At 42.8% G+C, this 27,047-nt stretch overlaps 2 protein-coding genes across 5 annotated transcripts in view; one reads left to right on the top strand and one right to left on the bottom strand.

Moving 5' to 3' along the window:
• DNAH8 (dynein axonemal heavy chain 8) overlaps positions 1-11,118 on the bottom strand; it is a 390,116-nt gene extending 378,998 nt beyond the window's left edge. The window contains exons 1-3 of the mRNA XM_053305243.1: positions 10,996-11,118; positions 7,367-7,794; positions 1,557-1,691 (exon numbers count right to left, since the gene is read on the bottom strand). Of these exons, the coding sequence (XP_053161218.1) occupies positions 1,557-1,691; positions 7,367-7,786 (555 nt within the window). The 5' untranslated portion in view covers positions 7,787-7,794; positions 10,996-11,118. The remainder of the gene's footprint in view (positions 1-1,556; positions 1,692-7,366; positions 7,795-10,995) is intronic.
• Positions 11,119-11,240: 122 nt separating this feature from the next.
• Positions 11,241-25,506, top strand: GLO1 (glyoxalase I). Of its 4 annotated transcripts, XM_053305203.1 has the most exons (8): positions 11,241-11,373; positions 14,217-14,563; positions 15,663-15,829; positions 16,860-16,942; positions 18,582-18,722; positions 21,355-21,422; positions 24,126-24,215; positions 25,086-25,506. In XM_053305203.1, exons 3-8 carry the CDS (start codon positions 15,668-15,670, stop codon positions 25,172-25,174), a joined length of 633 nt encoding a protein of 210 aa, XP_053161178.1. In that variant the 5' UTR covers positions 11,241-11,373; positions 14,217-14,563; positions 15,663-15,667; the 3' UTR covers positions 25,175-25,506. The 4 variants fall into 4 exon arrangements, with proteins under 4 accessions (XP_053161178.1, XP_053161189.1, XP_053161196.1 ...); XM_053305214.1 differs by lacking the exon at positions 15,663-15,829 and having other exon boundaries at positions 11,248-11,373; XM_053305221.1 differs by lacking the exons at positions 11,241-11,373; positions 14,217-14,563; positions 15,663-15,829 and adding an exon at positions 14,594-14,668.
• Positions 25,507-27,047: the final 1,541 nt, after the last annotated feature.

The raw sequence follows: 27,047 nt of genomic DNA, 5'->3' as shown, positions 1-27,047 counted from the left end.
TACAAGGATCTCCATGTGTTTTCTCTAAACAGCTACAATATCCAAACCATCCTCTGCTACCTACTCTGTAACTGGAGTGTGTGCTCATTCCTTAGTGCTCTGCTGTTTTACCTATTGTGGGTAAAAATCAACAACCTCTAACAAAAGGTGCTACCTTTAGCCAGGCTTAAGGCATGAGTGCAGCCTGCACATGCACATAGTCAGGCACCTAGAGCACCTGACTTATAGAAGTATCCCCCAATGCACCACACTTGTTGCATGGTGCATTGTGGGATATCCAGAGGCCAGCACACATTGTTCTGGCCTCTGGAGATCCACACTGCCAGGAATAGCATGGATTGTGTGGTCACATGGCAGCATGCCCACAAGAAGATCAAGGATCATCTGGGATGAAGGTCGGTTCCACCCTGCCTCCCTCCCCCCACACCCTGCTGTCCTGGTCATAAGCCTAGGCTTATTATGTTGCTGAAGAAGTAATAAATAGGGTTGTGCACCGAATTGCTTTGGTGCACATCAAAGGGCAGCGCGGGGTTCCCTTAAGAGGAGGTGGGTAGGTCCTACTTGCCCATCCTCCAAGCCCCTGCTGGCCCACCGCAGCACTATTATTACTGAAAGACTTCCGTGCATGTGGCAGCTTGTGCTGCTTGCTCCTCTAAAATGCTGCACCGTGACGATGGGATGCGTCCCCAGCATCCCTCGCACAGTGTTGGTACATATATGGCATTGACGCATGTGCCAATGCCATTTATGTGCTGACGCCACGTGTGAGATGCCGAGGACGCATCCCATCACCGCAGCGCGGCGTTTTAGAGGAGCAAGCGGCACAAGCTGCCGCTTGCACGGAGGTCTTTCGGTAACAATAGCGCTGCGGCGGACCAGCGGGGGCTTGGAGGACGGGCAGGTAGGACATGCCCACCTCCTCTTAAGAGAACCCCATGCCTTGTGCTGAAACGTTTCAGCGCCAGAGAGCCGAAGCATTTTGGCGCATCTCCAAAGAGGCATTGGAACACTTCGGGCTCATCCCTAGTAATAAACTAATACGCCTACTAGGAGATACTGTGGGGGCAGGGGAGGCTTATAAAGAAGCCAATTAAGTTGTCATTTCTCTAACCTCCTGTAAATGAATAAATTATTCCAGAGAGGATAAGTCTTTTTTATTTTGAAGCTGAAATATCATTGAAAAGGGCATAGTAACAGGGAGATTACTAGGTCATCTCTCATGGAGTAACTTCCAAGAATTATTTTATACTTTACATGACTACAAACCACTGTCACTGACTATAAATTTGTGCCTTTGGACTATCCTAGATACTTTTCAGTCACATCTGCTCAATTGTTTGTTACCAAACTCTGCTGGAACAAGGATGGGTCATCTAGATGACTGCAGTGACTGAACAATGCTAATGGTGAATGTAATGCTGAAAGCATGGTCATAGCTTGCAATACCGTAAGATGTGTCAGCATTAAAGAGCTGAGAATTTAGTTGGTTGCACCTCAATAAGCTAGGCTTTTAAATCTTATTAAACTATAAAACAGTAATCATAAAGTAGACTCACTGATGGGCCATCTAATATTAGTTCTTCAACAGCTGTAATGTCTATTCCAAGTTTGTCTGACAGAATTTCAAATATATATTTGTATGCAGAATTAACTTTCATTTTTCGGCCTTCTCGTGCTTCTCTATATCGTGCCTAATAGAAAGAAATTGTATATTAAAAAGAGTTACTTTTGTCCACTTAAATCATTTCCATAACTCGACACTAATGCTTTCTTTACTGTATATATTTGAGAAGCCTTCAGTGATTCTTTCTCTGAAACAATAAAAAATAAGATATTGGCATTGGGTTGTATGCTAACCTTGTGAATAGAAAGCCTTAACATTTGTGGAGCATAAGATTAGGATATAACCCATTGTAAAAGAGATCAGTAACCCACACATGTCCTGCAGTATTGGGAGGGTGGAGCAAAAGCTCCACCCTTGCAGAAAGGTTGTTGAGGAACTCAGAGAAAGGCTGTTCACACAGTCCAGTGCATGAGGAGGGGCAAGCAAATTTTGCTGCTTTCCTCTCCCTCCAACAGTGTTATTTGGCTCCCAGAAAGATGACCCTGAGAGTTGTGTGGCCATCAGCGACACATTTCTGGATGCCATAAAGTATTTTTGGAGGAAGGGGAGAGCAGGAATATTACTCCCCCCTCCCCCCTTTGTGAGTGGTCAGCTGCAGCCTGCATGGCAAGCCTTTGACTGAGCTCCACAGCAGCCTCTCTGCAAGGTTGGAGCTCTTGCTCCGCTCTCTTAATGCTGGAGATCATGTAGGTCACAGTTTAAGGAGAGAGTCGTACACTAGCTGTGGTTAATTATGGACAAATTCTCCTTGCCTCTGTCCAGAATGGGCTCGGTGAAAATGAGCTCTTTCCTAAAAACATTTTAAAATAGCTCATTTTTCCAAAGTCCATTACAAATCTCAAAAAAAAAACCCATTGTCAGTTGTGTATGGGACTGAAGAGAAAGACACACAGCAGAAGCAGTGGGAATGATGCTTGGCTTAGTGGAGGCTACCACAAAAGACAACCTAGATTTTCTCAAACTCTCCAATACCCATCAGACCATTTAGAATATTGCAAATTATTATTTCTAATAATGCGTCCAGAGGCAGACCTTCTTTCCTTAAAAATGAAACAAAACAATAAAACTCTTTCAGATCTATGAAACTGAAGCAGGAGGAAACATGTGATGAAATAATATCAATAAAAGTGTAGAAGACATTGAATAACTTCTAAGCATAGACTCATTACCTTCTGCTTTGAGATAGGAACCCAAAGAAAGCACAATTCTTTCTGTGGGGAAAACTGATATGGTACTTTTTAAGAAGATTTTTGAAGCCCAGTCCTTAGAACTGCTGTACTGAATTGGTGTTTGTCAAACTCAAATGCAAGGGACCCAGTGCAAAAGCAGCAAAGTATCTGGAACAGAAGCCCATCTGGTTGAGAGCCCATGGAACTGGAGCGATAGCCTGCTTTTCCAACAGCACTGCAATCTCGTCTCTCAGAGTGTCTGTTTCAGGGGTATACCTTATACCCGTGAACCCTGGCAGAGTCTTAAATTCTATTGCATACCCAGAGTGGACTATGCAGAAGACCCACTGGTCTGGAGTTATATGGCGCCATGTCTGGGCATGACTTGCCAGCTTGATGGGAATGCTGGCTGACCACAAAGGGTTGTTAGCCTTGTGGTGGCCAGTGGTGAGGCTGTTGAAGTGATGGAATGGTCAGTGGTGGAATGGTCAGTAACGAGCGGCAGAGAGGCTGTTGTGGGCGTTGATCTGAGTCACAGGTGTTGTTTGCCCTGTTGGGCATTCTTATTCTTGTTGTGTTGATCTGGTCTGTTCCGAGCTGCATATGTTTTGTGGTTATAGCGTCCATAAGGATGCCTATATTCTCTACAATCCCCATGGCAGAAACCTCCCTGTCACCACTGGTACAGCTGGTACCTGTTAGGTGGAAACTTTTGGGCCATGAAGGTCTTAACAGTATTTTTGGATTTCCTCCACTGTTCCATCATTTCATCTGTGGATTCTGCAAAGAGATCCCTGCCATCAAAGGCCAAGGCTTCTATGTGATCGCACATATCTTGTTGTAATGATGTAGATCGCAGCCAAGCATGCCTATGGAGAATAACAGCAGAAGTTAGAGTTCTGGACTCCGACTCCATGAGATGTTTGGCATTGGCTAATTAATGCCGAGTAGCCGTGGTCGTGCGCGCAAAAGTGTCCTCAAACTTGCACTGAAACTCTGCTGGGGTGAGTGTAGTGCACTTGTCGAAAAGTTTTTCCCACAAGCAGTGAGTAATTTTTTCCATACACGCGATGTAATTGGCTATCTTTATAGATAAGCAGGATGTGGAATATGTTCTCCTGCCCAGGACATCTTGCAGCCCTCTTTGTCTACTGGAGTGGTATGATGGCGACCAGATCTCGATCACGATGCACAATCTATCACAAGGGAATTTGGCACGGAATGTTTATGCAAATACTCGTTTTGCTTCTCCTGAATATGGTACAGAGCTTCAAGTTTTTTGGAGGTCAGGGTTGATGTTTGTATAACCTCTCAGGCTGACTTTGCTGCATTTGAAAGCACTGGTAGCATGGGGAGGTATACCAGAAAGAGGCCAGGAGCCTTTTTCATAAAGTTGTATACTGGATTATCTAGATCTGGTGTCTTCTGCTTTAAGTCTAGTTCAAGTATTTCTGCCATTTCAGTTATTTGTTGATGGTATGTTTTTAATTTGTCAGTTGGGGAGATAGCTGTCTGGGCTGCCATGTCCTGGCTGGGTTCCAGCAGGGAGGGCTCAGAGTCATTCTTAGTCATGTCCGAGGCATAACTTTCTTCATCCGAAGTATCTGTCGAGTCAGAGTAGGACACTGGTGAAAGAGTCGTTTGCTGTCCCTTGTTGCGGGTTTCAAGTTGAAATAGAGGTAGTTGTGTCCTCGGAGCACAGAAGGTGGAGCATCTCTGCACCTGGATCCGAAGGTTCAGGACTTTGCTCAGGGCTTTGTATTAGGTCTTGTACGGATTTAGCGGTTGTGATACCACTGCCAGTGGCATATTCGATGTCGCCTTCGACATCGTCATCGACATCCAGGGTTTCCATTCCCTCGAAATTGTGGCCGTCCTCGATATTGACCGTCATAGCTTCAACCTCAACACCTATGGGTTGCTCCCGGTGGCTGACATTGGCTCCAGAAGGTAGTGATGTTGACTCCCTTGATGCTGCAACTCTCAACGGCGACCCTTTCAATCCCGACGCCATAGAGTGCATCGTTGCAATCTTCTTCTTCGATGTTGTGGAATTGCTGTTCGTACTACGGGAGTGTGGAACCTTGCCATCGGCCTTTGATGTCGTGGCTGAGTGTGGAGTCGAGGACGAGTGGCGGGGCATCAATGCCGGTGACAAAGAGATTACCCGGTGCCACGTCTTGCGGGACTGCAGTCCCATAGGGGATGGAGTGGTCTCCGATGCGCCACTATGACAGCGCTTTCTATGTTTCTTTGGAAGGGAAGTCTCTGATGAAGACTTCCTCTTGCGCTTGGGGCTTGCCTGCTGATGCATTACTAGAATTAATGCATTTAAGTTGTTTTGATGTTTGGGGAAGTGCAATGGGACTTCAATTGCAATTTCTATTGGAGATGCAGCTCCTGATGCCATCAACTATATTGACCACTAGAGGCACTAGGGGTAGATAGTGAGCAAGGGAATCTCCTCTCTGATTATGCTTTCTCTACTCTACTTCCCCCTTCTTAGACTCAGGTTTCACTCTCTCACTTGAAAGCCAGACTTCCCCTTCCTCTCTTCCCTTTCTGATGTGGCAAGCAACAAGGTAAGTAGGCTGCCCTTTTCTATTTCTCTTGTGTATTTCCTAAATAAACTACTTTACTAAGAACTTTAACTCCATTCTTTAGACAATATTAATTAGCAGTGCTCTCCTTACTTTTGAACTTCCTCAGTGGGTGTGGTAGATAGGCAAATCTCCCCTCCAATCTCTCCAATTGGGTTATGGGCCCAGTGAACTCATTGAACCCAGGGCACCCAGAGAACCCAAAAAAGGTAAATGACGTCCAGGGAAAGCAGACAAAAATTGCACAGTAAGTAAAGCCTGCTTAATTGGAGAGGAGTTGCAAAGAAAAGGCAGGGAGATTTTTCACCATGGAAACAGTAGCACAGGGGCAGCCGGTGATCTCAAGGCTAGATGGATTTAATTATGAAATGTGATCATTCAGGATGGAATCCTTACTCATGGCACAGGGACTGGAAAGCATCCTGGAAGAACACAGACCCAAAGCAGCTGTAGAACAAATGGCATTGGAAGTGAAAAATAGAAAAGTGTACACACTCATCTGCTTAAACGCGAGTGACCCAATTCTTGTACATTTGGGGGAAAACAAGAAAGCTAAGGAAGCTTGGGAGACTTTAAAACATCTTGTAGTGATCAGCCTCCCCTCCCTCTTAAGAGTTAACAGGGAGTGAACCCTTGTCTTGAATGACAGGCTGGTGAACTCCAGGGCAGCCAATCAGTACACCAGGTAGGTGGGACCTAGAGAGCGGTTGCTGGAATTCTGGGAACAAGAAGGGCAGTCTTTGTTGGAGAGATGAGCATGCGGAAAGGCTTGGAGAGGGGCAATGGAGTTTTGCTCCCTCATGGTTGAAGCCAGCATGGAGGCTTCTCTCATGGAATAACTCTGTAGATCCTTGAAAGAAAGGATTGCAGGAAGCTTGATTCTCATCAGGAATTGCATGAGGTCAAGGAAAAGGGAATTCAGCATAGGAAACGGTTTGTTTAGTCAGACTGTGCGTTAGGAACTTATATTTATTTGTATGTGTGTTCTTTTGCATATTCCTGATACTATTCTATTATTGTTTACCTGCAATGTAATTAAAATAAGGAACACTAGCTTACGCCCACCCTACCTAGGGTATTGCAAAAGACCCTATAAACATTTAAGCATGTCTAAAACAACCTATTTTTGTAACTTGCTAAGTATTTTTAAGTGTATCTAAGAAAGCTAGAAGCTTCAGACGGAAGCAGTCTGTAGTAATTAAATAAAACTGGTTTTTTTGTTATTTTCTTTTTACAAGCCTCTCAGAGTTGGTTTTTAATGTGGGGGGGGGGAAGGGGGACATAAGGGGGATTTCTCCGGTGCAAAGGCGTCCTCAGGTGCTCAGCAGCTATTGGTTTTCTCATTATGTGTAAGCCTCCACATGGAAGATTTTTTGTATTTATCCAATGGCAAAATAAAGAGTTTCCCCTGGGATTCCACCCTGAGCCCAGGGAGATTCAAGCTCTATCAATAAGAGGGGTGGCGGCAGCAGCATTTTAATTCTACCGGAATTATAAATTAGTTTAGTAGAAGCCTAGCCAGGAGCTTGCCAGGGGTGATCAGCAATTCCCCCCCACCCAAGAATTTAACTTGGCATATTAATCAAATTTTGGAAAATGCTAGATGTGAACAGATAATGCAATTGTTGGGTTTGGACTGGGTCACAAGAACTATAATCTGTATCACAAACTGTGTGATTCAGTAAAACCAAAGGATTCAAACATCATGCCAACCTCATTATGCTCCCAGATTAGTAAGAATAAGGGATATTATGTATGAGAAAATTTACTATATATCCTTACTGACCATTTGGACTGATGATAGCCTCACCACCACATATATTTTGAATGCCAACATTATGTACCCATGGATAGAAAAATATCATATACGTGTGAATAACACCATATGGTTGCTTTATAAAGGACATGGCAAACTCCACCTGACTTCCAGTGGAAGTTGAGGACTTATCTCTTTTAAAAAATTGATTACAAACCTGTTTTTCCTTCAGAGTTTCCTGCAGGGATGGAACACCGCTTCCGCTACGGCGAAATTTAGACATTCTACGGCCTGAGGGTTCTGCAACTAGACGACCAGATGGTCTAAGTTTACTACGATCATAGACTTCTGCAGCTTCTTCAGGTGGCAGAACAGATTCAGCCTCCTCTTGTGGTCTGGTGCCTGGCTCTTGAATCTTTGGGACAACAGGGCCCTGTTCAGCATCTGGTGGCACAACTTCAATCTCTGGTGGACCCAGGTTTGGTTGTGGCTGTTCTATTACAGAAGCCTGGGGAGCAGCATCAGGTTCTCCTTCTGCAGCAGGCTCAGGGGCAGAGTCCTGGGGTGCAGCAGGCTCAGGGGGAGCATCTGCAGCAGTACCTGGAGTTTCTGGATTATTTTCTGGTGCTTCCTCCATTTTAAATCCTAGAGAGTATAGAAAACTCACTAGTTAATATAATAAAACAATAAAATACATTAGGTCTTAGCGCAGTTATCAGCTAATTAAAGGTTTCATGCTCTATCCTCCAAAAATACTGCACATGTGGAGTACTACTCACCTTCTCCTCATGTTGGGTGTCTCCCTTATGATAAAGGGTGTCTTTACCATGCTTAGTGTCTCCCTTGTGATAAAGGGTGTCTTTACCATGCTGAGTGTCTCCCTGTATGCCTCCATGCACACTTTCCTGCTAAACTCCGCACAAAATCTCCTTTGATATCTTTTAGCAAACTCCTGTTCACAAAGCTCTGGGTAGCAAAGGCCGCTGGTCTGAGCCTTGTCTTCTCAAGAGCTACTTCAAAACTGAGCCACCTCAGGAATGTGGCCCCTCCCACAAACTGTGTGACTTACCAGCAGCTAATCCCCACCCAGTCTCTCTATGCACAACTGAAACTCACACGTCAAAAACAAATCTCTAGCACCCAGAAATCAAACCCTAGAAAAGACTAGCCCTAACAAACTTGTCCCCCCCCCTTGTTTTCTTGTTGGTTTATTTATCAAATATTTGTTTGTTTGCTTGTTTCTTTTGGAAAGAATCAAAGAAAACAAAGGTTTACTACCTCCCCTGGTCTGAGCCTTGTCTTCTCAAGAGCTGCCTCTAAACTGCGCCACCTCAGGAATATTACCAAATATTTTCAGAAATGTATGCATACGGAACCTGAAAAATCTTGTTCTGCTGTACCCCACTTAGAGGTGAGTGAACTACGGCAGCTTGCATGTACTAGGGGTCTGTACAGTGTAGTGCTGTGGTACATCATATAGGTTGTAAATGTACTGTATGTGAGTAGTTAACTTAAGTGGTGCAACTGGGAAATGCTTGACTAACAAGCAGAAAGTTGCTGGTTTGAATCCCTGCTGGTACTAAATTGGGCAGCAGCGATATTTATTTAGTTAGTTAATTAGTTAGTTAGATTTATATGTTGCCCTACTCCCATAGGACTCAGGATGGCTTACAAGCAACAACATACACAACAACACAATTCCAGAATATGTCTTACATAACCTCATAAACCACAACCCCATACAATACTCATTCCACATGACATAATAACCATGGATTACAAGATCACTCTACGACCAGCTATCTCAGCGACCGAACACCCGGCAGAATATTTCAGTCTTACATGCCTTACCAAAGGCCAACAGATCATGGAGAGCTCTGATATTATCCAGGAGACCGGATATAGGAAGATGCTCAAAGGCATCATCTCATACTGTGCAGGAGGAGGCAATGGTATACCCCTCCTGTATTCTACCAAAAACAACCACAGGGTTCTGTGGTCGCCAGGAGTCAACACCAACCCGATGGGACACTTTACTTTTAGAACAGTAACTAAATAAAGCCAATAGTTCAGGGAAGGCAGACACACACACACACACCTCATTGACGCAATCAAAAACTGTGTTCTACCCAGGTTTGGGAGCTGTGTGTGCTCCCAGTTTTCAGTTGAGTGGAAGCAAGGAAGGAGGAAAACCTGGGTAGAAGTGATTGTGTAGAAGCAAAGTAGGAGGAAAACCTGGGTAGCTTTTCCTCCTATCTTGCTTCCACACAATCACTTGGATTTTCCTCTTACCTTGCTTGCACACAACTGAAAATTGGGGGTACACACAGCTCCCAAACCTAGGTAAAATGCAGTTTTTGATTGTGTGAACGACCTCACACTGTGCAAGTAAAATGGCCAGGTGGTTCCCTGCTTTTGATCCTTCAGGTGCCTTCTTTTCATTGCATGGGACCTCTTGATGTTAATTGGCTCTTGGACTTCACTCTTTACCAAACCATATTACATGCTGTACTGCCAAATAAAATCCTCAATTATCAATTGATTAAAAAATGTAAAGTGACAAATCTATTTGCCATCAAATGTATTTTTGTAATTCTTTTGTAATTCTAATTTAGAATCAGAATTCAGTTTTGCACATGATATCATTTACAAACACTTAATCTCATTCTGGACTTGGGGTTTCAAATGACTGCAGAATTACAAAGCTGGTCATCTCATAAAACTGAAGGCTAGGAAATTTAGACCACCAAAAGGAAGTATTTTCATAAAGTGCATAATTAATGTATGGAATTCTCTGCCACGGGATGTGGTGATGGTCACTAGCTTGGATGGCTTTAAAAGGGGCTTAGACAAATTCATCGAGGACAGGTCTATCAATGGCTACTAATCTGAGAGCTATAGACCATCTCCACTCTCAGAGGCAAGATGCCTCTAAATACCAGTTGCAGGGGAGCATCAACAAGAGAGAGGGCACACCCTCACCTCTTACCTGTGGGCTTCTCAGAGCCATCTGCTGGGCCACTGTGTGAAACAGGATGCTGGACTAGATGGACCTTGGGCCTGATCCAGCAGGGCTGTTCTTACATTTCTTTATGTTTTTAAATATGAACCTATTGGCTATATAGCTATGAGAAATCAATTTTAAAATAAATAAATAAAATAGAAGCCTCTTTCCCTTTGTGCATGGAGATGGGATGATCCTTCCTGGAATGGAAGGCAGGAAATAAGTAACTTCAAATATATTTGAAAGTAATAAGCTTAAGACAAGTCAGCTGTTTTTCAAAACAAAATCCACCACCCCCACCCCCCACCACCACCTGCAAATCTAGGACAAGACTACAACATGCAGGGAGGGAGTCATTAAGCTTTTCCCCCCTTATCCCATTTTCCTACCCAAGATCACCCCTGCAACCCCTGCAGTGACTGCTATTTGCCCCCAAAGTTGCTATTTACTTACTTTATTTATTTTATTTGCAGCAAATATCATGCTACTTTGGCCTGGTAGGTTTAAAGGTGTGTTGCTGACATTAGCATGATTGTGTGAAACCATTCAAAGATGATTTCTAGCCTGAGATGAATCTATGAGTCCTGCCTTGGCATGGGTTCATACAATCATGCTAATGTTGGTAACCCACATTAAACCTAGATTCAAACAATTGCTTGAACCAGACCTTTGAGGCACATTTAATGTATTATGTGGTTTGGTCTCAATAGATAATATAGAGGGGCTGCAGGTTTATCTCCACTAGACTGAGAGCTAGCTTCAGTCTCTAGCTCTCCTGTTTGAAAGCAGGGCACAAAACATCAATTACTACCCCTCTCCATCAAGAGAATCCCTTGACTGACCTTGTTCAAAAAGACAGTTATGTCCTTAGGTGAACCACAGTTGATTCACTCCATCCACTAACTGCTGAACCGTTTCCTTCTCTTGCTCAGAAGAAAATGAAATTCAATGATAGTGAGCGTAAGAATCCATAAAAAGTAGAACCAAAGCAGTTGAAGCAGGCTTCCAGTAACCTGACTGGGACTATATGTGGAAGGACACGTTGCATTCTAAGGTGTGCAAGAACAGCACTGACTGTTAGGCACAGAACATGTTAACCCAATAATGGGATAGAATGATTACGCATATGTAACAGCAACTTCCTGCTCTGTACCACCTGCATTGCTAAGCAATTGTATTTATTCAGGAACTTGCAAATATCTGTCATTATGGTGGCTAAGGTATATTGAGGGAGGGTTTGAATATTGCTGGACTCTCTGGGGAGTGGTACTCATGTGAACACACTGTATCTTCTGGTGACAGCTGGACCACCCAGTGTTAGGAGCGCAATGCAGATTTTGCAGCCACTGAAGCAATCTGTCCAAACGCAGTGTTTCATTTTTTGCTATAGAAGTAGATGGTGACCATTCACTTTTATGAAAGAAAGTAAAGAGGTGCACTTGAGACACCTCCCCTCAAGAGTAGGGTGCTAAATCTGCTCCTTGCTGACCTCAGTCACTCCAGGGAAAGCACCACACTTGATTTTCAGTCTGCATAGTTCCATTGTGGTTTTTCTTTCATCACTGAACTAAAATGTGACAAAACCCCGAGGGCTGGATTTTATGCATATTTAGAAAATCTTAACTCTTACCCCACCCCACAACCATGACATTTATGTAAAATCAGAAGTGCTGTATTTTCATCCAATTTTAAACTCACACCCTGTTTTCAATTTAGTACATTTCTGTGCTACTGCAAGAACCATAAACACTTTTTTATTTTAAATTAGGGCTTCCTCCACAATTCCTGGTGAATTTGAAGCTGGTCTTGTCATTTGGCACAACTGAAGGCGTATCCACACAGATTCTGCAAAGACCTTGCCAACCACATTTCATACAGGAAAAGTGTACAAATGGAGAAGCTAGAGGTCTATAAAATCATGCATGGTGTGGAGAAAGTGGAGAGGGAGAAATTCTTTTCCCTCTCACACAACACTAGAACCAGGGGTCACTCCATGAAATTGATTGCCAGGAGGTCTAGGACCAACAAACGGAAGTACTTTTTCATCCACTTGTGGAATTCTCTGCCACAGGATGTGGTGACAGCCAACAACCTGGATAGCTTTAAGAGGGGTTTGGATGACTTCATGGAGGAGAGGTCTATCAATGGCTACTAGTCGGAGGGCTGTGGGCCACCTCCAGCCTCGGGGGCGGGGTGCCTCTGAGTACCAGTTGCGGGGGACTAGTGGCAGGAGAGAGGGCATGCCCTCAACTCCTGTCTGTGGCTTCCAGCGGCATCTGGTGGGCCACTGTGCGAAACAGGATGCTGGACTAGATGGGCCTTGGGCCTGATCCAGCAGGGCTGTTCTTATGCATAGGCTTCAAAGAATAAAAAGGACTCAATGAGGCTTGTTTCTCCCACTCCCACTATTGTCCATCAAGTCTTTTGTAGCCTCCTAAAAACAGCAGCTAACAGGCCAGGTCCTGTCTCCCCCAGTAATTCAAGCACTGATGACGTGGAGAGGACTTTTGCGCATAAATCTGGTATGTGTGTAGGATCAGGGCAGAAGAGCAAACGACACATGGATGTATGTCCAGCATATGGCCAGCAGACACATACAACATAAGAAAAAGCCCTGCTGGACCAGGCACAAGGTCTATCTAGTTCAGCATCCTGTTTCCCACTAGGGATGTGCACGAACGGCTCAGGCAGCCATATGGTGGGGGTGGGGATCGGGTCTTTTAAAAAGCAGGTAAGCAGGACCTTACTTACTCCTCTGCTACCCCACCGCTTTTCCGGGTGCAGTGCTTGCTGTTCAAAAGGCCACGTACAGCTGCAGCACTGCTCCCAAACAGTTTGGGCACATCCCTATTTCCCACAGTAACCCACCAGATGCCTCTGATAAGCCCACAGGCAAGAAATGAGGGCATGCCTATGCAACTAGTATTTAGAGGCAGCTTGCCTCTGAGGCTGGAGGTGGCCAATATTTATTTATTATTGATTTAACCCCTGCTAACTTGGCAAAGAAGCACCTTTTAACGTGGTGATTCTCTTTATTTAGCAGCGGAAGAATAACTGGCCCTATCCACCCCCAGCACAGTACTTCCAGTGACTGCTGCTGGTGTCTATCTGATGTTGCTTTTTAGACTGTGAGCCCTTCGGGGGCAGGGATTCATCTTATTTATTACTTCTCTGTGTAAACCACCCTGAGCCATTTTTGGAAGGGCGGTATAGAAATCAAATAAATGAATGAATGAATGAATGAATAACTTGCTGTTGCTCCCCTGCATTTTGCCTGAGGCTGGAGGTGGCTTGTAGTGTAGCCAACAGACTAGTAGCCATTGATAGATCTGCCCTCCGCGAATTTGTCTAAGCCCCTTTTATTTTATATTCACATTTTTTATTTTTTACATTTCATATCCCGCTCTTCCTCCAAGGAGCCCAGGGTGGTATACTACATACTTAAGCTTCTCTTCACAACAACCCTGTGAAGTAGGTCAGGTTGAGAGCATAGTGACTGGCCCAGAGTCACCTAGCAAGTATCATGGCTGAATGGGGATTCGAACTCCGGTCTCCCCGGTCCTAGTCCAGCACTCTAACCACTACACCACTCTGGCTCTTTTAAAGCCATCCAAGCTAGTGGCCATCACCAAATCCTGTGGCAGAGAATTCCATAGATCAGTCCTGTTCATCTTAGCACCCGCCTGCTGGTTTTGGACTATAACTCCCATGATCCCCAGCCACAATGGCCAATAGCTAGGGATTATGGGAGTTGTAAACCAGCATCTGCAGGAGGACTGAAGTTGAGCAGCCCTGCCATCGATTGATTACCCACTGTGTGAAAAAGAAAAATGGTTGTCCCCAAAGGGCTCACATTCTATAAAGAAAGACCAGGGAGATGCCAGCAGCAGCAGCCACCGGAGAGACATTGTGCTGGGCTGAAGAGAGGCAGTTGCTCTCTTCCCTTGTTAAATATGAGAGCCACCCCTTCAAAAGATGCTTCTTTGCCCATCTAGCAGGCGTAATTACATCGATTCGAAATTCAGTCAGATTTGCTGCCGACGATTGCCTTTTTCTTTAAAAGGAAGAACTCACGCGATGCAACCTCTGCGAAGCACTGTACGCTGGGAATTGTAGGAATACACTTTCAGCTCTTGTCGAGAGGCGTCGCGATAGGTGGAGACAGCACGTAAAAGGGATGGTTCTCCTTTGCAATCCCTATCTCTAATTCTATTCGCTGCGGAGCGTTCCTTGCTTGGGTAGCCTCGGCCTTCTCTGTCGCTGCGATAAGACTCTACGGCTGGTACAAGAGATTAGTTGGAGCGAATCGTGTAACTCCGTCGTTCCAGCATGTCCGAGCAACCCGAGCCCTGCGGCCTCACCGATGAGGCAGCCTTCAGCGTTTGTTCAGACCCCGATTCCAGCACGAAGGTAAAGGGACAAGAAGGCTGGGTGCGCGTGCAGAACTGCTAGGCAATGGAGAGGAGAGAGAGAGAAAAGGGACTGCCCCGCTGTACAGAAAGCAACTCCTCGTCGGTAAAAAGCATGTGCAAAAGAGTGTCTTGTAAGAGTATGAATATATGGAGCTTGGCCTATGTATGGGACAAGCTGAGTCGCAACCTACACGGTTGCCTCTCCTTTGGTGTTTCCATTGAGGAATTTCCGCGCTACGCCTTCTACGGGGCGTTCGAATCTCTTTCCAGAATGCTTTAGTTGACTGCAGCAGAGACTGCCCCGATTTAGGCAGAAATATGCGACCACCTCAGGCTGCCGCACGCAGTTTGTTTTTCTTAAGAGTATGAACCGGATAGAGTATGAACCGGACTCGGAGTCACTTAAAGGGTTGCTCCATGTTCGTTTCCTTCAATCGCCCATTTGTTTGAGGTTGAGCAAAACCGCCTTTCCTTGCCATTGCAAGCTTCTGTGTGAAGGATCTGGAGTGCCAAATCCATGAATGCAAAACGCTTGTTGTAACCCAATCCTAAACATGTTTACTTAGTCCCATTGATATCTGTGGCATTTATTTCAGGTAAACAATTTCAGTATTGTCATTCCAAATATACAAACAAAATCAAGCAGTTTTTCAATTATATTTCCTTGTATACTATCTTGTGCTCTCTCACAACTTATGTTAGTTTTGTTAGTCTGTGTGAACCACTCTGAGCTAAATGGATCTGTAGTAGTTTTCCTAGTTTGAACAGAACACCTTTTTTGCCACAGTTGAGAGATTCTGTATTACTTCAGGTGCCTTTTCATCAGTGTTCTATTTCAAGTACCTAATAACACATTTTTGGTAGTGTGTGTAGAACATATATCCTTTCGCTATTTCCTGATTATTTCTAATATCTGTTCTGAATTTATGGACAGGGCTAGAAAATGTGAAACAAGCTAGAATGGAAGCTTGACATTCCTAACAGTTATCCTGCATGGAATATCTCTCTCTCTGTGTACACACACACATACCTGTAACTGATGAGGTGTAAAATATTGTTGCAATTTTACTCCAGAATTTCCCCTCTGATTGGTACAGATCATATGGATAGGTTCCACAGGTGTCTGCTGAATTTCCCTCCTCCTGCTATAGCCCCTTACATCCTCATTCCACATGATTCTAGAAGGTTATCTGACTCTCAAAAGTGGATTTTTGGTGGCCCAGGGGACTACAGATGGAAGGAGTGGATGACAAAGTCCCACTATGCAAGTAAAACTGTGATCACTCTTCTCTGGAACCAACCCATAGTTGTGCAACATTGTTCCATATCCACTTTTATTCCTTGTCAGAAATCATATCTCCTCAATTCCTTTCTCCATGTTCTTTCATGTTTCTTCCATTTCTTTCTGGTGGAAGTTAATGGCTTCTAATGGACGTTCTTGTTCTGCAACACAAGAATTGTACAATCACGTTTAGCTGAAAATAATAGAGGTGACTTAGATAAGTTCTTTCTATTTTAAGTGCTAGAGCCATGCAGGGTGTGTTACAACCATCTCTTATTAAATATTACTCTGCACATGCATTCATTTACAGTCTGCCCCACTGTGAGGCAGCTCACATTACCCTGGTCTAAAACAAGACATTCCCTTGCCTTTCCTATTTAAAAAAAATCATTATTGCAAAGGAACAATATTAAGTGTAAACAGTACCTCAGCAATAATCCTTTAAGATAGGGGTTCACAAACTTGGATCCCCAGATATTGTTGGACTACAACTCACATCATCCCCCAGCCTTGGTCAGTGTGGCTGGGAATGATGGGTTAACAGCATCTGGGGACTCAGATTTGAGAACCCCTGCTTTAAGATAAACTGGTTTACACAGTAGCTGTATGTGCCTGCTCACAATATTCATTTGGGTCTATTGCATATTGGTATATCACATATACTGTTTACCTAAAGGCAGTTTGCTGTGAGCCTTATATGGCTAAATAAAGGGTTTAGAAGAATCCTGCCTTTTTAAAAATGTAGAAATAGAACTTTGAAACATCATACTTAAAAGAAAACATGATATGTTAATCTGGAACTGTTTTCAAAAAGACAGTTGTCAGTTATAGCCTGTAGCCTTGGAAATGTTTCAGTATAGTCACCGTATGTTTCTGTTTTTGCTGTTTGTGATCATATCATTTTAGCCTTGGCCATTTTTTGGTGTCCATCTAAATTCAGTAGGAAAACTATATTCCAGTGCTACATTATTGCAGATCATGAAAGATGTTAACAAATTGCATCTTTTCGTAGGATTTCCTGTTGCAGCAAACAATGCTAAGAATAAAAGATCCTAAAAGGTCACTGGAGTTTTATACTAGAGTGCTTGGAATGACGTAAGTATACATTGTTTTTGGCCAGCCTTCTTCATTAGTCGAAGGTCTATTCTTCTAAAAAGCAAGACTGCCAGACCTGTGAAGATGTGAGATTGGAGATTGGATGATTCACGACCCACTTCCTCCATGGTTTAAAAGATTTATCAAATCCTGTTTGTAAAGAGAGTTGAAACTTAAAAGCAAGGTCCAAAGGTTTTCCTTCTCCTATAATTGTGAAGCAACCCAAGCAATTCTTGGGGGAATAAGGATGCCCTTGTGCATCTATTTCCACTGCCAATTGGTGATAGCCCGGGATTAGAGCTCAGTGATGCAGCCCATGAAATGGTATTCCTGCAATGGAAACCTCCTGCCCCACTGATCTGTGTTCTACCCCCATGCCCCATTTCCTACAAGTGGTGGCAAAGGTTGGGTGAGAGATCGCCAGACTCCAGGTTCCTATTTGTGGGGACTGAAAACTTCTCCCTTAATCATGGGAAACGATTTGGTTTTTGCCACCTGTGTTGTTAAATTTAAATTTTAGATTTTAATTTTGTGCTGAATGATGTCTGTCTCAGAACCTTTTGACTTGAGGTTGTTATCCCAGTGTTCAGGCACTGACTCATATGATGTAATTATCCTGATGTAACACTGGGAAGCTAAATTACCTGAAATGGAAAGGGTATGTCTAGCCAGGTAACCACTGTCATTGGGTATTTTGAATAGCCTTGGCCAATAGGGTGTGGTTGTGATTTCATTTTGAAAGAAGCAACTGTAGCCCTATTCACCAGTTATGTTCACACATACAGATCTTTACACACACACAGTTGTTCACACATTGTGTTCAAGGCATGTGCAGTAATAGGCTTCCCATCTGTACTATGCATTTGAGGCACTTTTACCCTAGTTTACTTTTAAAATCCACATACATAAAATTTAATTTTCATTTGTTTTTTATTCTGTGAAAGTGTTTTAATTGTTTGTTTTTTATATTGTAATTTGAGGTATTTGTATTATCTAGAGATGTGTATAAATATGATACATACAGACAGATAGACATTTGTATGTATACATATGTATAGACATGTAAATGTCTGATAAGGGTTAGCATGGCAAACACTGTCAACTCTTGTTTTTGTTTTTCTTTTCTTCTAGTTAATGAATTGTACCATTAAGTGAAAGCCAAAGATTCAGTTAACAAGAGTTTTGTTTTAAAGGGGTTGGCAGGAAAACTGCTGGTAGCGTAGTGGTCAAATTGCACAGTCCTCAGCACGTTTACTCTGAAGTACTTTTGCCATGTTCAGTGGAGCTTGAAAAAACAATCTTGTGACAGCTGTGTGCATTTTAAGTAAATAATAATAAAAAGGTAGCAAAGATACTTTCTGCCTCCTATCTGTTCCATACCAGTGAGATATTGCACTATGTTGCCACTGAGAATAAATTGGTAGGACTTGCCAGACAACACTTCTGGCATGCTTTCAGTGATTGTCCAGAGTCTATATATATATATATATATATATATATATATATATATATATGTATATATATATATATATATATATATATATATATTTAAGAACTTGGTTATAAATCTTTAAATGTATGGGATAGTACCTTTTTGCTTTCTTCCCACATGAATTCTTATCAAACTCTTGTCTTCTAGACTACTCCAAAAGTGTGATTTCCCTACTATGAAGTTCTCCCTCTACTTCTTGGCTTATGAAGATAAAAATGATATTCCAAAAGATGCAAAAGAGAAAGCAGCATGGACTTTTTCTAGAAAGGCCACACTAGAGTTGACACAGTGAGTGCTAAATTGTGTTATCTAAAGGTGTTCTTGTTGCATATTTTAATAGAGATTAAATAATACAGGTGAACCCCATTATCTGTGTGTGTGGCGTTTCTATTGTCTGCTACACCTGTGGATAATGGAGCATTGTGGCAATGGGGGTGAGGTGGGGCTAGTTTCCTGAAGGCTGGAGAAAAGAGTGAAAAACTGTTGCAACTGTGGTGGGGGGAAGAAATAAAGTACCCTACCATGTTCTACAGGTCTCCAGCTATCAATGAATGTCCCTCTCCCCAAGCTGCAAATATGTCATTTTCCTGCTAAAGATCGTGGAAAAAATGTGGGGTTTTTTGTTTTTTAAAGACATGAGCCCAAAATGGCTCAGTTTGAGAAAAAAATGGCTGGAAATAAACTCCGAGGTCACTGACTCGTTTATTTCCACATATGCTGAGGCTGAGTGTCAATTGCCTGACTGTGGATACACGGAGCTGCAGATAATGGGTCCGCGAATAGCGAGGTTTGTCTGTAGTTAAGTATTGTTGGCCATGTATTTTTAAAATATGTTTTCTGTCATCGATTACCTATAGTTTAGGCAGCATTAAGCTATTTTCCAAGTATTTTGTGAGCAGAATTCTTTCCTGGTACACCAAGTAACAATTATTCATCCAGACATCCTGGATATATGATATTTGCTTTCAGGACAGAGAAGGTGACTTTGGGGCCTTTTTGCTTATTGCTCTTTAAATGGAGCTGTGACCTAGCATGTGGCAATAAATGTGGGCTTTTCCCCCAGTGGAAATAACCTATTAGCAGAAGACTTCTGGTATTTGGAGTGTAGCATCAATTAGGATTTCAGACTGGAATGAACAGTATCAGATTAGCACCCAAAATATACAAGTAGAACCCAAGGAATGGAAATCATTTTCTGGGAGAAATTAGACTTCAAAGGAAACAAACAGTTTGAAGGGAGTACTGAATTCCTTGACAGCTAAAACTAATATTCATTACATGAACTGTGCTTTAGAAACATATGCTTGTCACCCAACGCTAAAATAAAATGCTTATTTTGGCATATGTTTCAAATCATAATAAAGTGCCTTTCAGAACTTGTCAGTATGTCACCATATGTTATTAGTGTGAAAATAAAAAATATCCAGAATGTTTTGACTGAAACTGTAGAGACTTTGATAGATGCTAAAAATAGATCTAAAATAGCACTGTCAGCTAACATCATCTTAAAAAATAAAATCCTAGTGGTTTCCATTGTAGTGTAAACATGAGAGGGCTGGGAGGAAGCATCATTGCCAAAACCTGAGCAGTGATTAAAATAGACTGGACTTCGTCTGCACCCACCCACCTTACTCCAGTGCTGGGACAATCTTGTACCTCTTTGAAATTGCATCTGTGGTTACTTGTTTTGGTGCACTTTATACAGAACTTTATTTTGTCAGTGTATAAATAGTGCTTCTTTATTGTGGGATGTCGTGGGGCTAACCTGATCCCTGCCCCCCACCCATTAAAATACACCGATAGAATCCTAGGTGTGCACCATTTTGCATGGCGATTCTTTTAGACCTTACACATCAAACATATGTAGGGTGAAGGAAGGGCCAGCATTTTTAGATCTGTCTGTTTCCCTGGGTGCTGGACCTGCAGAACATATGAAACAAGTGCATGTCTTGCTCTTGCACAAGGTGAGGACATACAAACCTAGTCGATCATATAAAAGCTTTTCCGTTTATAAATTTTGCTGGTCATCCAGTTGGTGGTATTTATTATTATGCTTATTACATTTTATATCCCTCTCTTCCTCCAAGGAGCCCCGAGCGATGTACTACATACTTAAGTTTCTCTTCACAACAACCCAGTGAAGTAGGTTAGGCTGAGAGAGAAGTGACTGGCCCAGAGTCACCCAGCTAGTATCATGGCTGAATGGGGATTTGAACTTGGGTCTCCCCAGTCCTAGTCCAGCACTCTAGCCACTACACCACTCTGGCTCAATTATTACATCAGTTATTTAATTACATCAGTTATTTAATGTAATTTCTTTGGTCTTGGCTTGCATTTTTGATGGGGGAGTACCAGGGAACCCAGTCTGCCTCCTGGAGGAAATGAATGATAGTGGTAACAGTTGGCTAGTAATCTTCCCACATTTGCAAATATCATGCTAGCCTTTTGGTGATGCAACTATTTCTTGATCCATATACTGTAGTCTTCTATCTTGGATCTAGTTTTCCTGAGAGAAAAACATACTATTTCAGGATCTACTATAAACAGGATCTAAAATGATATTGTTTACAAAGCATTTTTTAAATGTCCATAGTGCTTGCAGTAGAATTAATGATATACAAGATGTGAGTATATTTGTACAATATAGATTCTAATAGCTTGGAAAGCTGGGTTCCGGTATCTTAGAAAGCCTGGCCATTTCATCTGTGCAAATCCTGTATTTGTCCATCTGTGTCCATTTCTACTGTATGTGAAATGCATTTTTTCCTGTTCTGCTCCTCTTCTGCTCTGATGGCAATCTTCACAGAAGGAATGCTTTATGAAATGTTAAACTTACTCCTATATATCTTAGAACTGGTTTATCAGCATGAGTCTCTTCCATTTTGTTCATTCCCCCACCCCCCATTTTTTCTCTTTTCAGCAACTGGGGTACTGAAAATGATGAGAACCAGGCTTACCACAATGGCAATTCAGATCCCCGAGGATTTGGTATGCTATAAAGAGACGCACAGTGCATGACAATCACTCTTCCTTTCCAGAATTGCTACTGAATCTCTAACAAAACCTTACCTTAACTCTTTATTGGATGCCAAATGTATTGATGTAAGCCAGCTTCAGTCTTGTCATGACAGAGAGAGAGAGGGAGAGAGGGAGACCGTCTCCAGCCTCAGAGGCAAGATGCCTCTAAATATCAGTTGCAGGGGAGCAACAGCAGGAGAGAGGGCATGCCTTCAGCTCTTACCTGTGGGCTTCCCAGAGGCATCTGGTGGGCCACTCTGTGAAACAGGATTCTAGACTAGATCCAGCAGGGCTCTTCTTATGTAAGTTAAACACTGAATTGGACAGACCTTATAACCTGTACAAAGACAATATAACTCCTTATTCTAAACTGCTCCAGAGAGTTAAAGGAACCCAGCAATCCCTTTGTCAGTATAGCATCCTGGAGATTAGGTGTAAGATCTTGAGAGCAAATTCTAGATACTGAGAAGGCCATGTTGTATACTGTGATTTAGATCAGGGGTTCCCAACCTGAAGTCCCAGATGTGTCTTGAGATTATGGGAGTTTTAGTCCAACAACATCTAGGAACCTCAGGTTGGGAACATCTGCATCTGTATCCAAGGTCATTATTCTAATTACTACTGCATTTGAAGGTATCTCTCTCCAGGAACAAAAACAATGACATTAACTCTTGAAAGATGCAAGTCAGATGGGAGGTTCAGTTCCTTCTCATTGACAATAACCTATAAACTACTGGATAAGATATAGCTTTTAACTGGGGAAAATAGCAGTATTTCCATTTTCCTGAATATGCTTTTTGCTTGTTGCTTTATTTGTCTTGTCTTCATTTCTGACTAAACTGTGATGTACCATAGGTGTCTGTATTCTGCACAATTGGCTGATTCTTTAAAACAAGGCTGGCCAACTTCTGTAGTCTCAGGGGCACTACATTCTCCAAACATTAGTCTGGAGACAGGAAATATATTGGGGCTATTCCCACGATCAGCCAAAATTGGGCTAGGGTAGCCTAGCCTGATTTTGGCTGATTGTGGGAGCCACCAGGCTCGCAAGCAAACCCAGTGGCTCCCAGGCAGTTAACCCACCTAAATACCCCTCCCCTAAAACTGGGTTTGCGGAGCAAGCGCTCCGCAAACCCGTTTTTTATCCTGAGTAGCCATGGCGTGGCTCCGCGCCATGGCTACTCATGAGGAGACCCCCAGAGGGGAGGTGAAAAGCTACCTCCAGGCTCCGGGGGACTTGCCAGCTTGCGCAGGGCATGCTGGCGCTTCCAGGGGGCGATCGGCTCCAGCTCCCACCCGAATTGTCTGCGGGGAGAGCGGGCTTTCCCCACAAAACCAGCAAAAGTGGGTCTCACTGATCATGAGACCCGCCTCAGTGTCAGACAACTTGACCCCTTCTGTAAGAAGTGAAGTACTAACAAACCTGGTGCCATCTGTCAGCAACAGCTTTACAACTATGGTGTGCATGCATTTCGGTACCTACAAAACTTCTAAACAGCAGTATCTTTACAGTGTTGTTATAAGTGGTCTGTCACTTATAACGTATTAAAAGTTTTCTTATGAGTGGAACAGTGAACAAACTTTCTACCAAGTTTTGAATGGAAGTTGATATGTCTAGCAAAGCCAGAAAAGCTGGTTCGGGGACCAGATTCAGGCTGCCACCTGACTCTTCCTTCTTTCACTTGCCACAGGCATCAAGTGGGTCATTTGAGCAAACCTCAGCCTTCCAACCAACCTTGAAGCTGCAGTAGAAGTGGGGATTACCCCATAGCTGTGTTGTGATCCACAACTTCTCCAAAGTTGGAATAAAGAACGGGTTGTATGGCTGGTGTATTGCCTAACAAGTAGACCTCCACCACCCTCACCAGCTCTGCTTAGGGAGAGTGACAGCAATCGCAGCATTCTTAGCCACTGCTTGCCAAGATGCCTGGGTGGCAAAGAACCAACCTGACAGTCTCTTTTGGACTTCCCAACTTAAAGTTTTCCTGCTGGGGATGGCCCATAGCTCAATGGAAGAGCACCTACCTTCTGTGCAGAAGGTCCTAGGTTCAGACTCTGGCATCTCCAGCTGGGGTTGCGAAAGGCCCATCTGAAACCCTGGAGAGCCCTTTTGGTCAGCATAGACAATACTGAGCTAGATGGACCAATGATCTGACTCAATATAAGGCAAGTTCCTACATTGCCTAAATTGTGGAGGGGAGCAGGGTGTTATCCCTAACTTTGTGCAGGCTTGCACTGGGATAAGTGTGAGGTCAGGGAAAAGAGGAAGAGCAGAATCTCAGCAGCCATAATTTTTGGCTTGACTATCAGGGCCAGCTGAAAACTGAGTACCCCTGCTTAAGAAATTGTAACACATTTAGTTTCAGGAACATAGGATTATTTCTATGAACAAGCTAAATAAACCCGTACCTTATTCTTTACAAAATGTAGTTGAAAATTTCCTGGATAGGATGTTTTTTTCTATTTGTACTGTGATATGTTTTCAGTACTGAAAATATTTTCAATATAACAGACAACAGTGGCTGAAATCTTGACTATATTTACTAGAGGAAGTCCTATTGAAATGTAAAGTCTTTTAGACTACTTAGAAACTTGGTCAGGATATCAGCCACTGCCTTATGAATGAAGATCTTGTTCATATGTGTGCTCTATGATTGCTTTTCTGCTGTTCAGGTCACATTGGAATTGCTGTCCCTGACGTAAATGCAGCTTGTAAAAGATTTGAGGAGCTAGGAGTGAAATTTGTCAAAAAACCAGATGACGGTAAGTCCTGTCCATAAATGAGTGGCCCTCAAAATGTGAGGTGGACCTTTTTGGAGGTATGTAATGCCTGGAGAGGGGTGCAAAACTTGAGGGAAAGAAATGATCCTGATGCAGGTGAAGAACCTGTTAAAGAATCTTCATTGATCCATATTGGATTTGTGGGATTGACTGTTCCCCTAGTTGCCCCATCACCTCAACCTGATTGAGAAAAGCTGCTGCTTTATTCATGATTTGAGAAAGTGGCTGGAGATGTCATGTTTTGTTCCTCTTCCAGTAGTAGAACTGGATTTGTGCCCCAACATATACACTCTTGCATACAGTAGGAAGCTGTATGCACATGACAGTTTATGAGGATGCCTGCATGTTCTGCTGTGGAATGCATGATTGGTGCTGGGTTAGGGGTCTCAGAAAGTTGAATAAAGTGAGGATGACCTGAGCTCAAAAGGCTTGAGACACATTCATAAAGCTCCCCCCCACCCCACCTCCCATGCTGTTTATTATGTTGAACACACATTTATAAGAATAATTACTCATTGTGGCTCTAAGTCCCATGACTCCCAGTTGTTGATCTCTTGGGTTTGGGGGTACTAGGTCATGTAGAGGAACCACAGCTGCAATCATTTCTCTTCTTTTAAAGAAATAACATGATGAACTGGACAAATGCATCATTTACATTTGCAGCTTAGGTCTGGATTGTTTAGAACCAGTAGCTGTCTTGGGCCTTCAATGGAATAGCAATTGAAAGGCAAAATTAACGTCTGAAATTGCCTGCCATCTTGGCAGGAGAAGATTGTGGAAGCTGTAGAGGATTGAACTGAAAACTGAATTGTTGGTCTTTGTGGTAGTTATAACAATATACTTCTTTCATAGGTAAAATGAAAGGACTAGCTTTTATCCAGGATCCGGATGGCTACTGGATTGAAATCCTGAATCCTAATCATATGGTGACTCTAATTTAGATTTGAAATGCTGCACAGTGATCTTTCATCAAGAGACTGAAAATATGCAAAAGTGTGTCTTAGATTCATACTTGGTTTAAGAATAAAGTTTATATACTGTACTTACAAAAGCCCATGTAGTACAATACAACAGATGCCCCCTTTCCCTATCTGGTTTTCTGCTTGAGTTGTTACCCTGAAGATGTCCTAAAATAATAGGAGAAAACAAATATGTCCTGGAAGTGCAATTATATAGTTAATCCTGTAGTAGAGAAACATTGATTGCAATCTCCTTAGTGTTGAATAGCCAGACTTTCATTCCTAATCTAAATAAAAGTTAGTTTGGTATAGGACGATTGCTGCGTTTGCATTATGTAAACATGCTGACAAAAAAGAGAGACAAGAATAGCTATTTAGATCTTTAACTGGATGAAGATGCAAAGCTAGAATAAAAAGCTGCTGAAATCTTGTTTCTCCTCCCTCAGGTGATATTCAAAGCTCCATTTAACCTGAGCAGAAACTTGTTTGAGCTCTGTATATGTGGCAAGCACATGAATTTCAGAACACTTTCAGTTTGCCATAAGTGGGTAAAAGGTTTACAGCCCAGTCTTGTGCATGTTTACTCAGAAATAAGTCCCATAGTTCAATTTGGAGTTACTCCTAAGAAAAAGTCTGTAGGATTGCAGCCTTAGTCTAATTGCTGCTCAGACCAGTTGATGACTTAATACACTATGCTAGAACAGCTGCTCTCAGGAGCCCATGACCCAAGTATAAATGATACAAGGAAAATGCTGTAGAGGAAATGGTAATCTCCACTTAGAGATGAAGAGAAAATGCTGCAATCTCTGTGTGTTTATGATAGGAATGCTAGTAAAGAGCACTCAATCCGGGTCTAGTGATAAGCAGTGGCTGTGGAAGTATATATAGTTTACATCTGTATACAAGTTTTCTATCTTGGTATAGTTAAAAAGAAAGGCGTCTATCTAACCTAAATCCTAGACCTCAGTAATAGTAATGCATCACCTGTTGTTGGGATTCACTTTTTACTTGCCTCTCTAAAATGGCAGTTGAAATCTAGGTCTGTATAACAAGGAACTCCTGAGGTTTACAAACCTGACAAATGAGCCAGTTAGTGTTAATCAGTATTTAACTTAGGCTATGCCAAAAAGCCCTAACCCAACTGTCTTGGTGTGATTTTAAGAGCACTTTAGGTCTCCTTTTGGGATTAACCAGCCTTGTGCATACTGTGGCTTCAAATAAAAATATTTTTCCAGATAAAAGCTCTTTGACATTATTTTGCCAGAACTCTTGAAGGATGTAACGAGAAATGAAGCATCCTGTCTCACTCAAAACAAGATTGGGTTTGGCACATTCTTGTGCAACTGTCAAATGCCAAAAAAGCAGTGTTTTATTGGGGAGGGACAGAACCGCAGCATAACTGTTGAGGGCACCAGTTCTGCTGGACTACCTTTTATGTTCCTAGGTTAACAGCTGTGGAGCTGGCAGAGGGAGTGAGATGCATTTTGAGGTTGTGGCCTAGAGGGAGGGCGGGCAGGACTCCTACTTTTGAGAGCTCATGTGTTCCTTCGCTGGTTGGGCAGGGAGAACTATTAATAAACACTGGGAGGAACTAACTGAATGCAGGAGCCTAACTGTTGCTAGGAAGGTGCCAGCCAAAGCAGATAGTCTTGGGGAGGAATGCCCGTGTCAGGCAGACCCATTCCAAAAACAGCCCAGGAAACCACTTGTGTCCAAGGAGGGAATAAAAAGGTTCCAAGTGTTCCCTCTAAGGCGTGTACACATGCTTGTGCTCACAGGTTTATGTCCACTCAGTTAGTTCAGATCACACTCAAGCTGAATCAGGAAGGCCCCATTCTGAATGCATGTGTGCACA

The sequence above is a fragment of the Hemicordylus capensis genome, chromosome 1 (genome assembly GCF_027244095.1).
Source record: "Hemicordylus capensis ecotype Gifberg chromosome 1, rHemCap1.1.pri, whole genome shotgun sequence".
Lineage (NCBI taxonomy): Eukaryota > Metazoa > Chordata > Lepidosauria > Squamata > Cordylidae > Hemicordylus > Hemicordylus capensis.
This window is presented reverse-complemented; position numbering and strand designations above follow the sequence as displayed.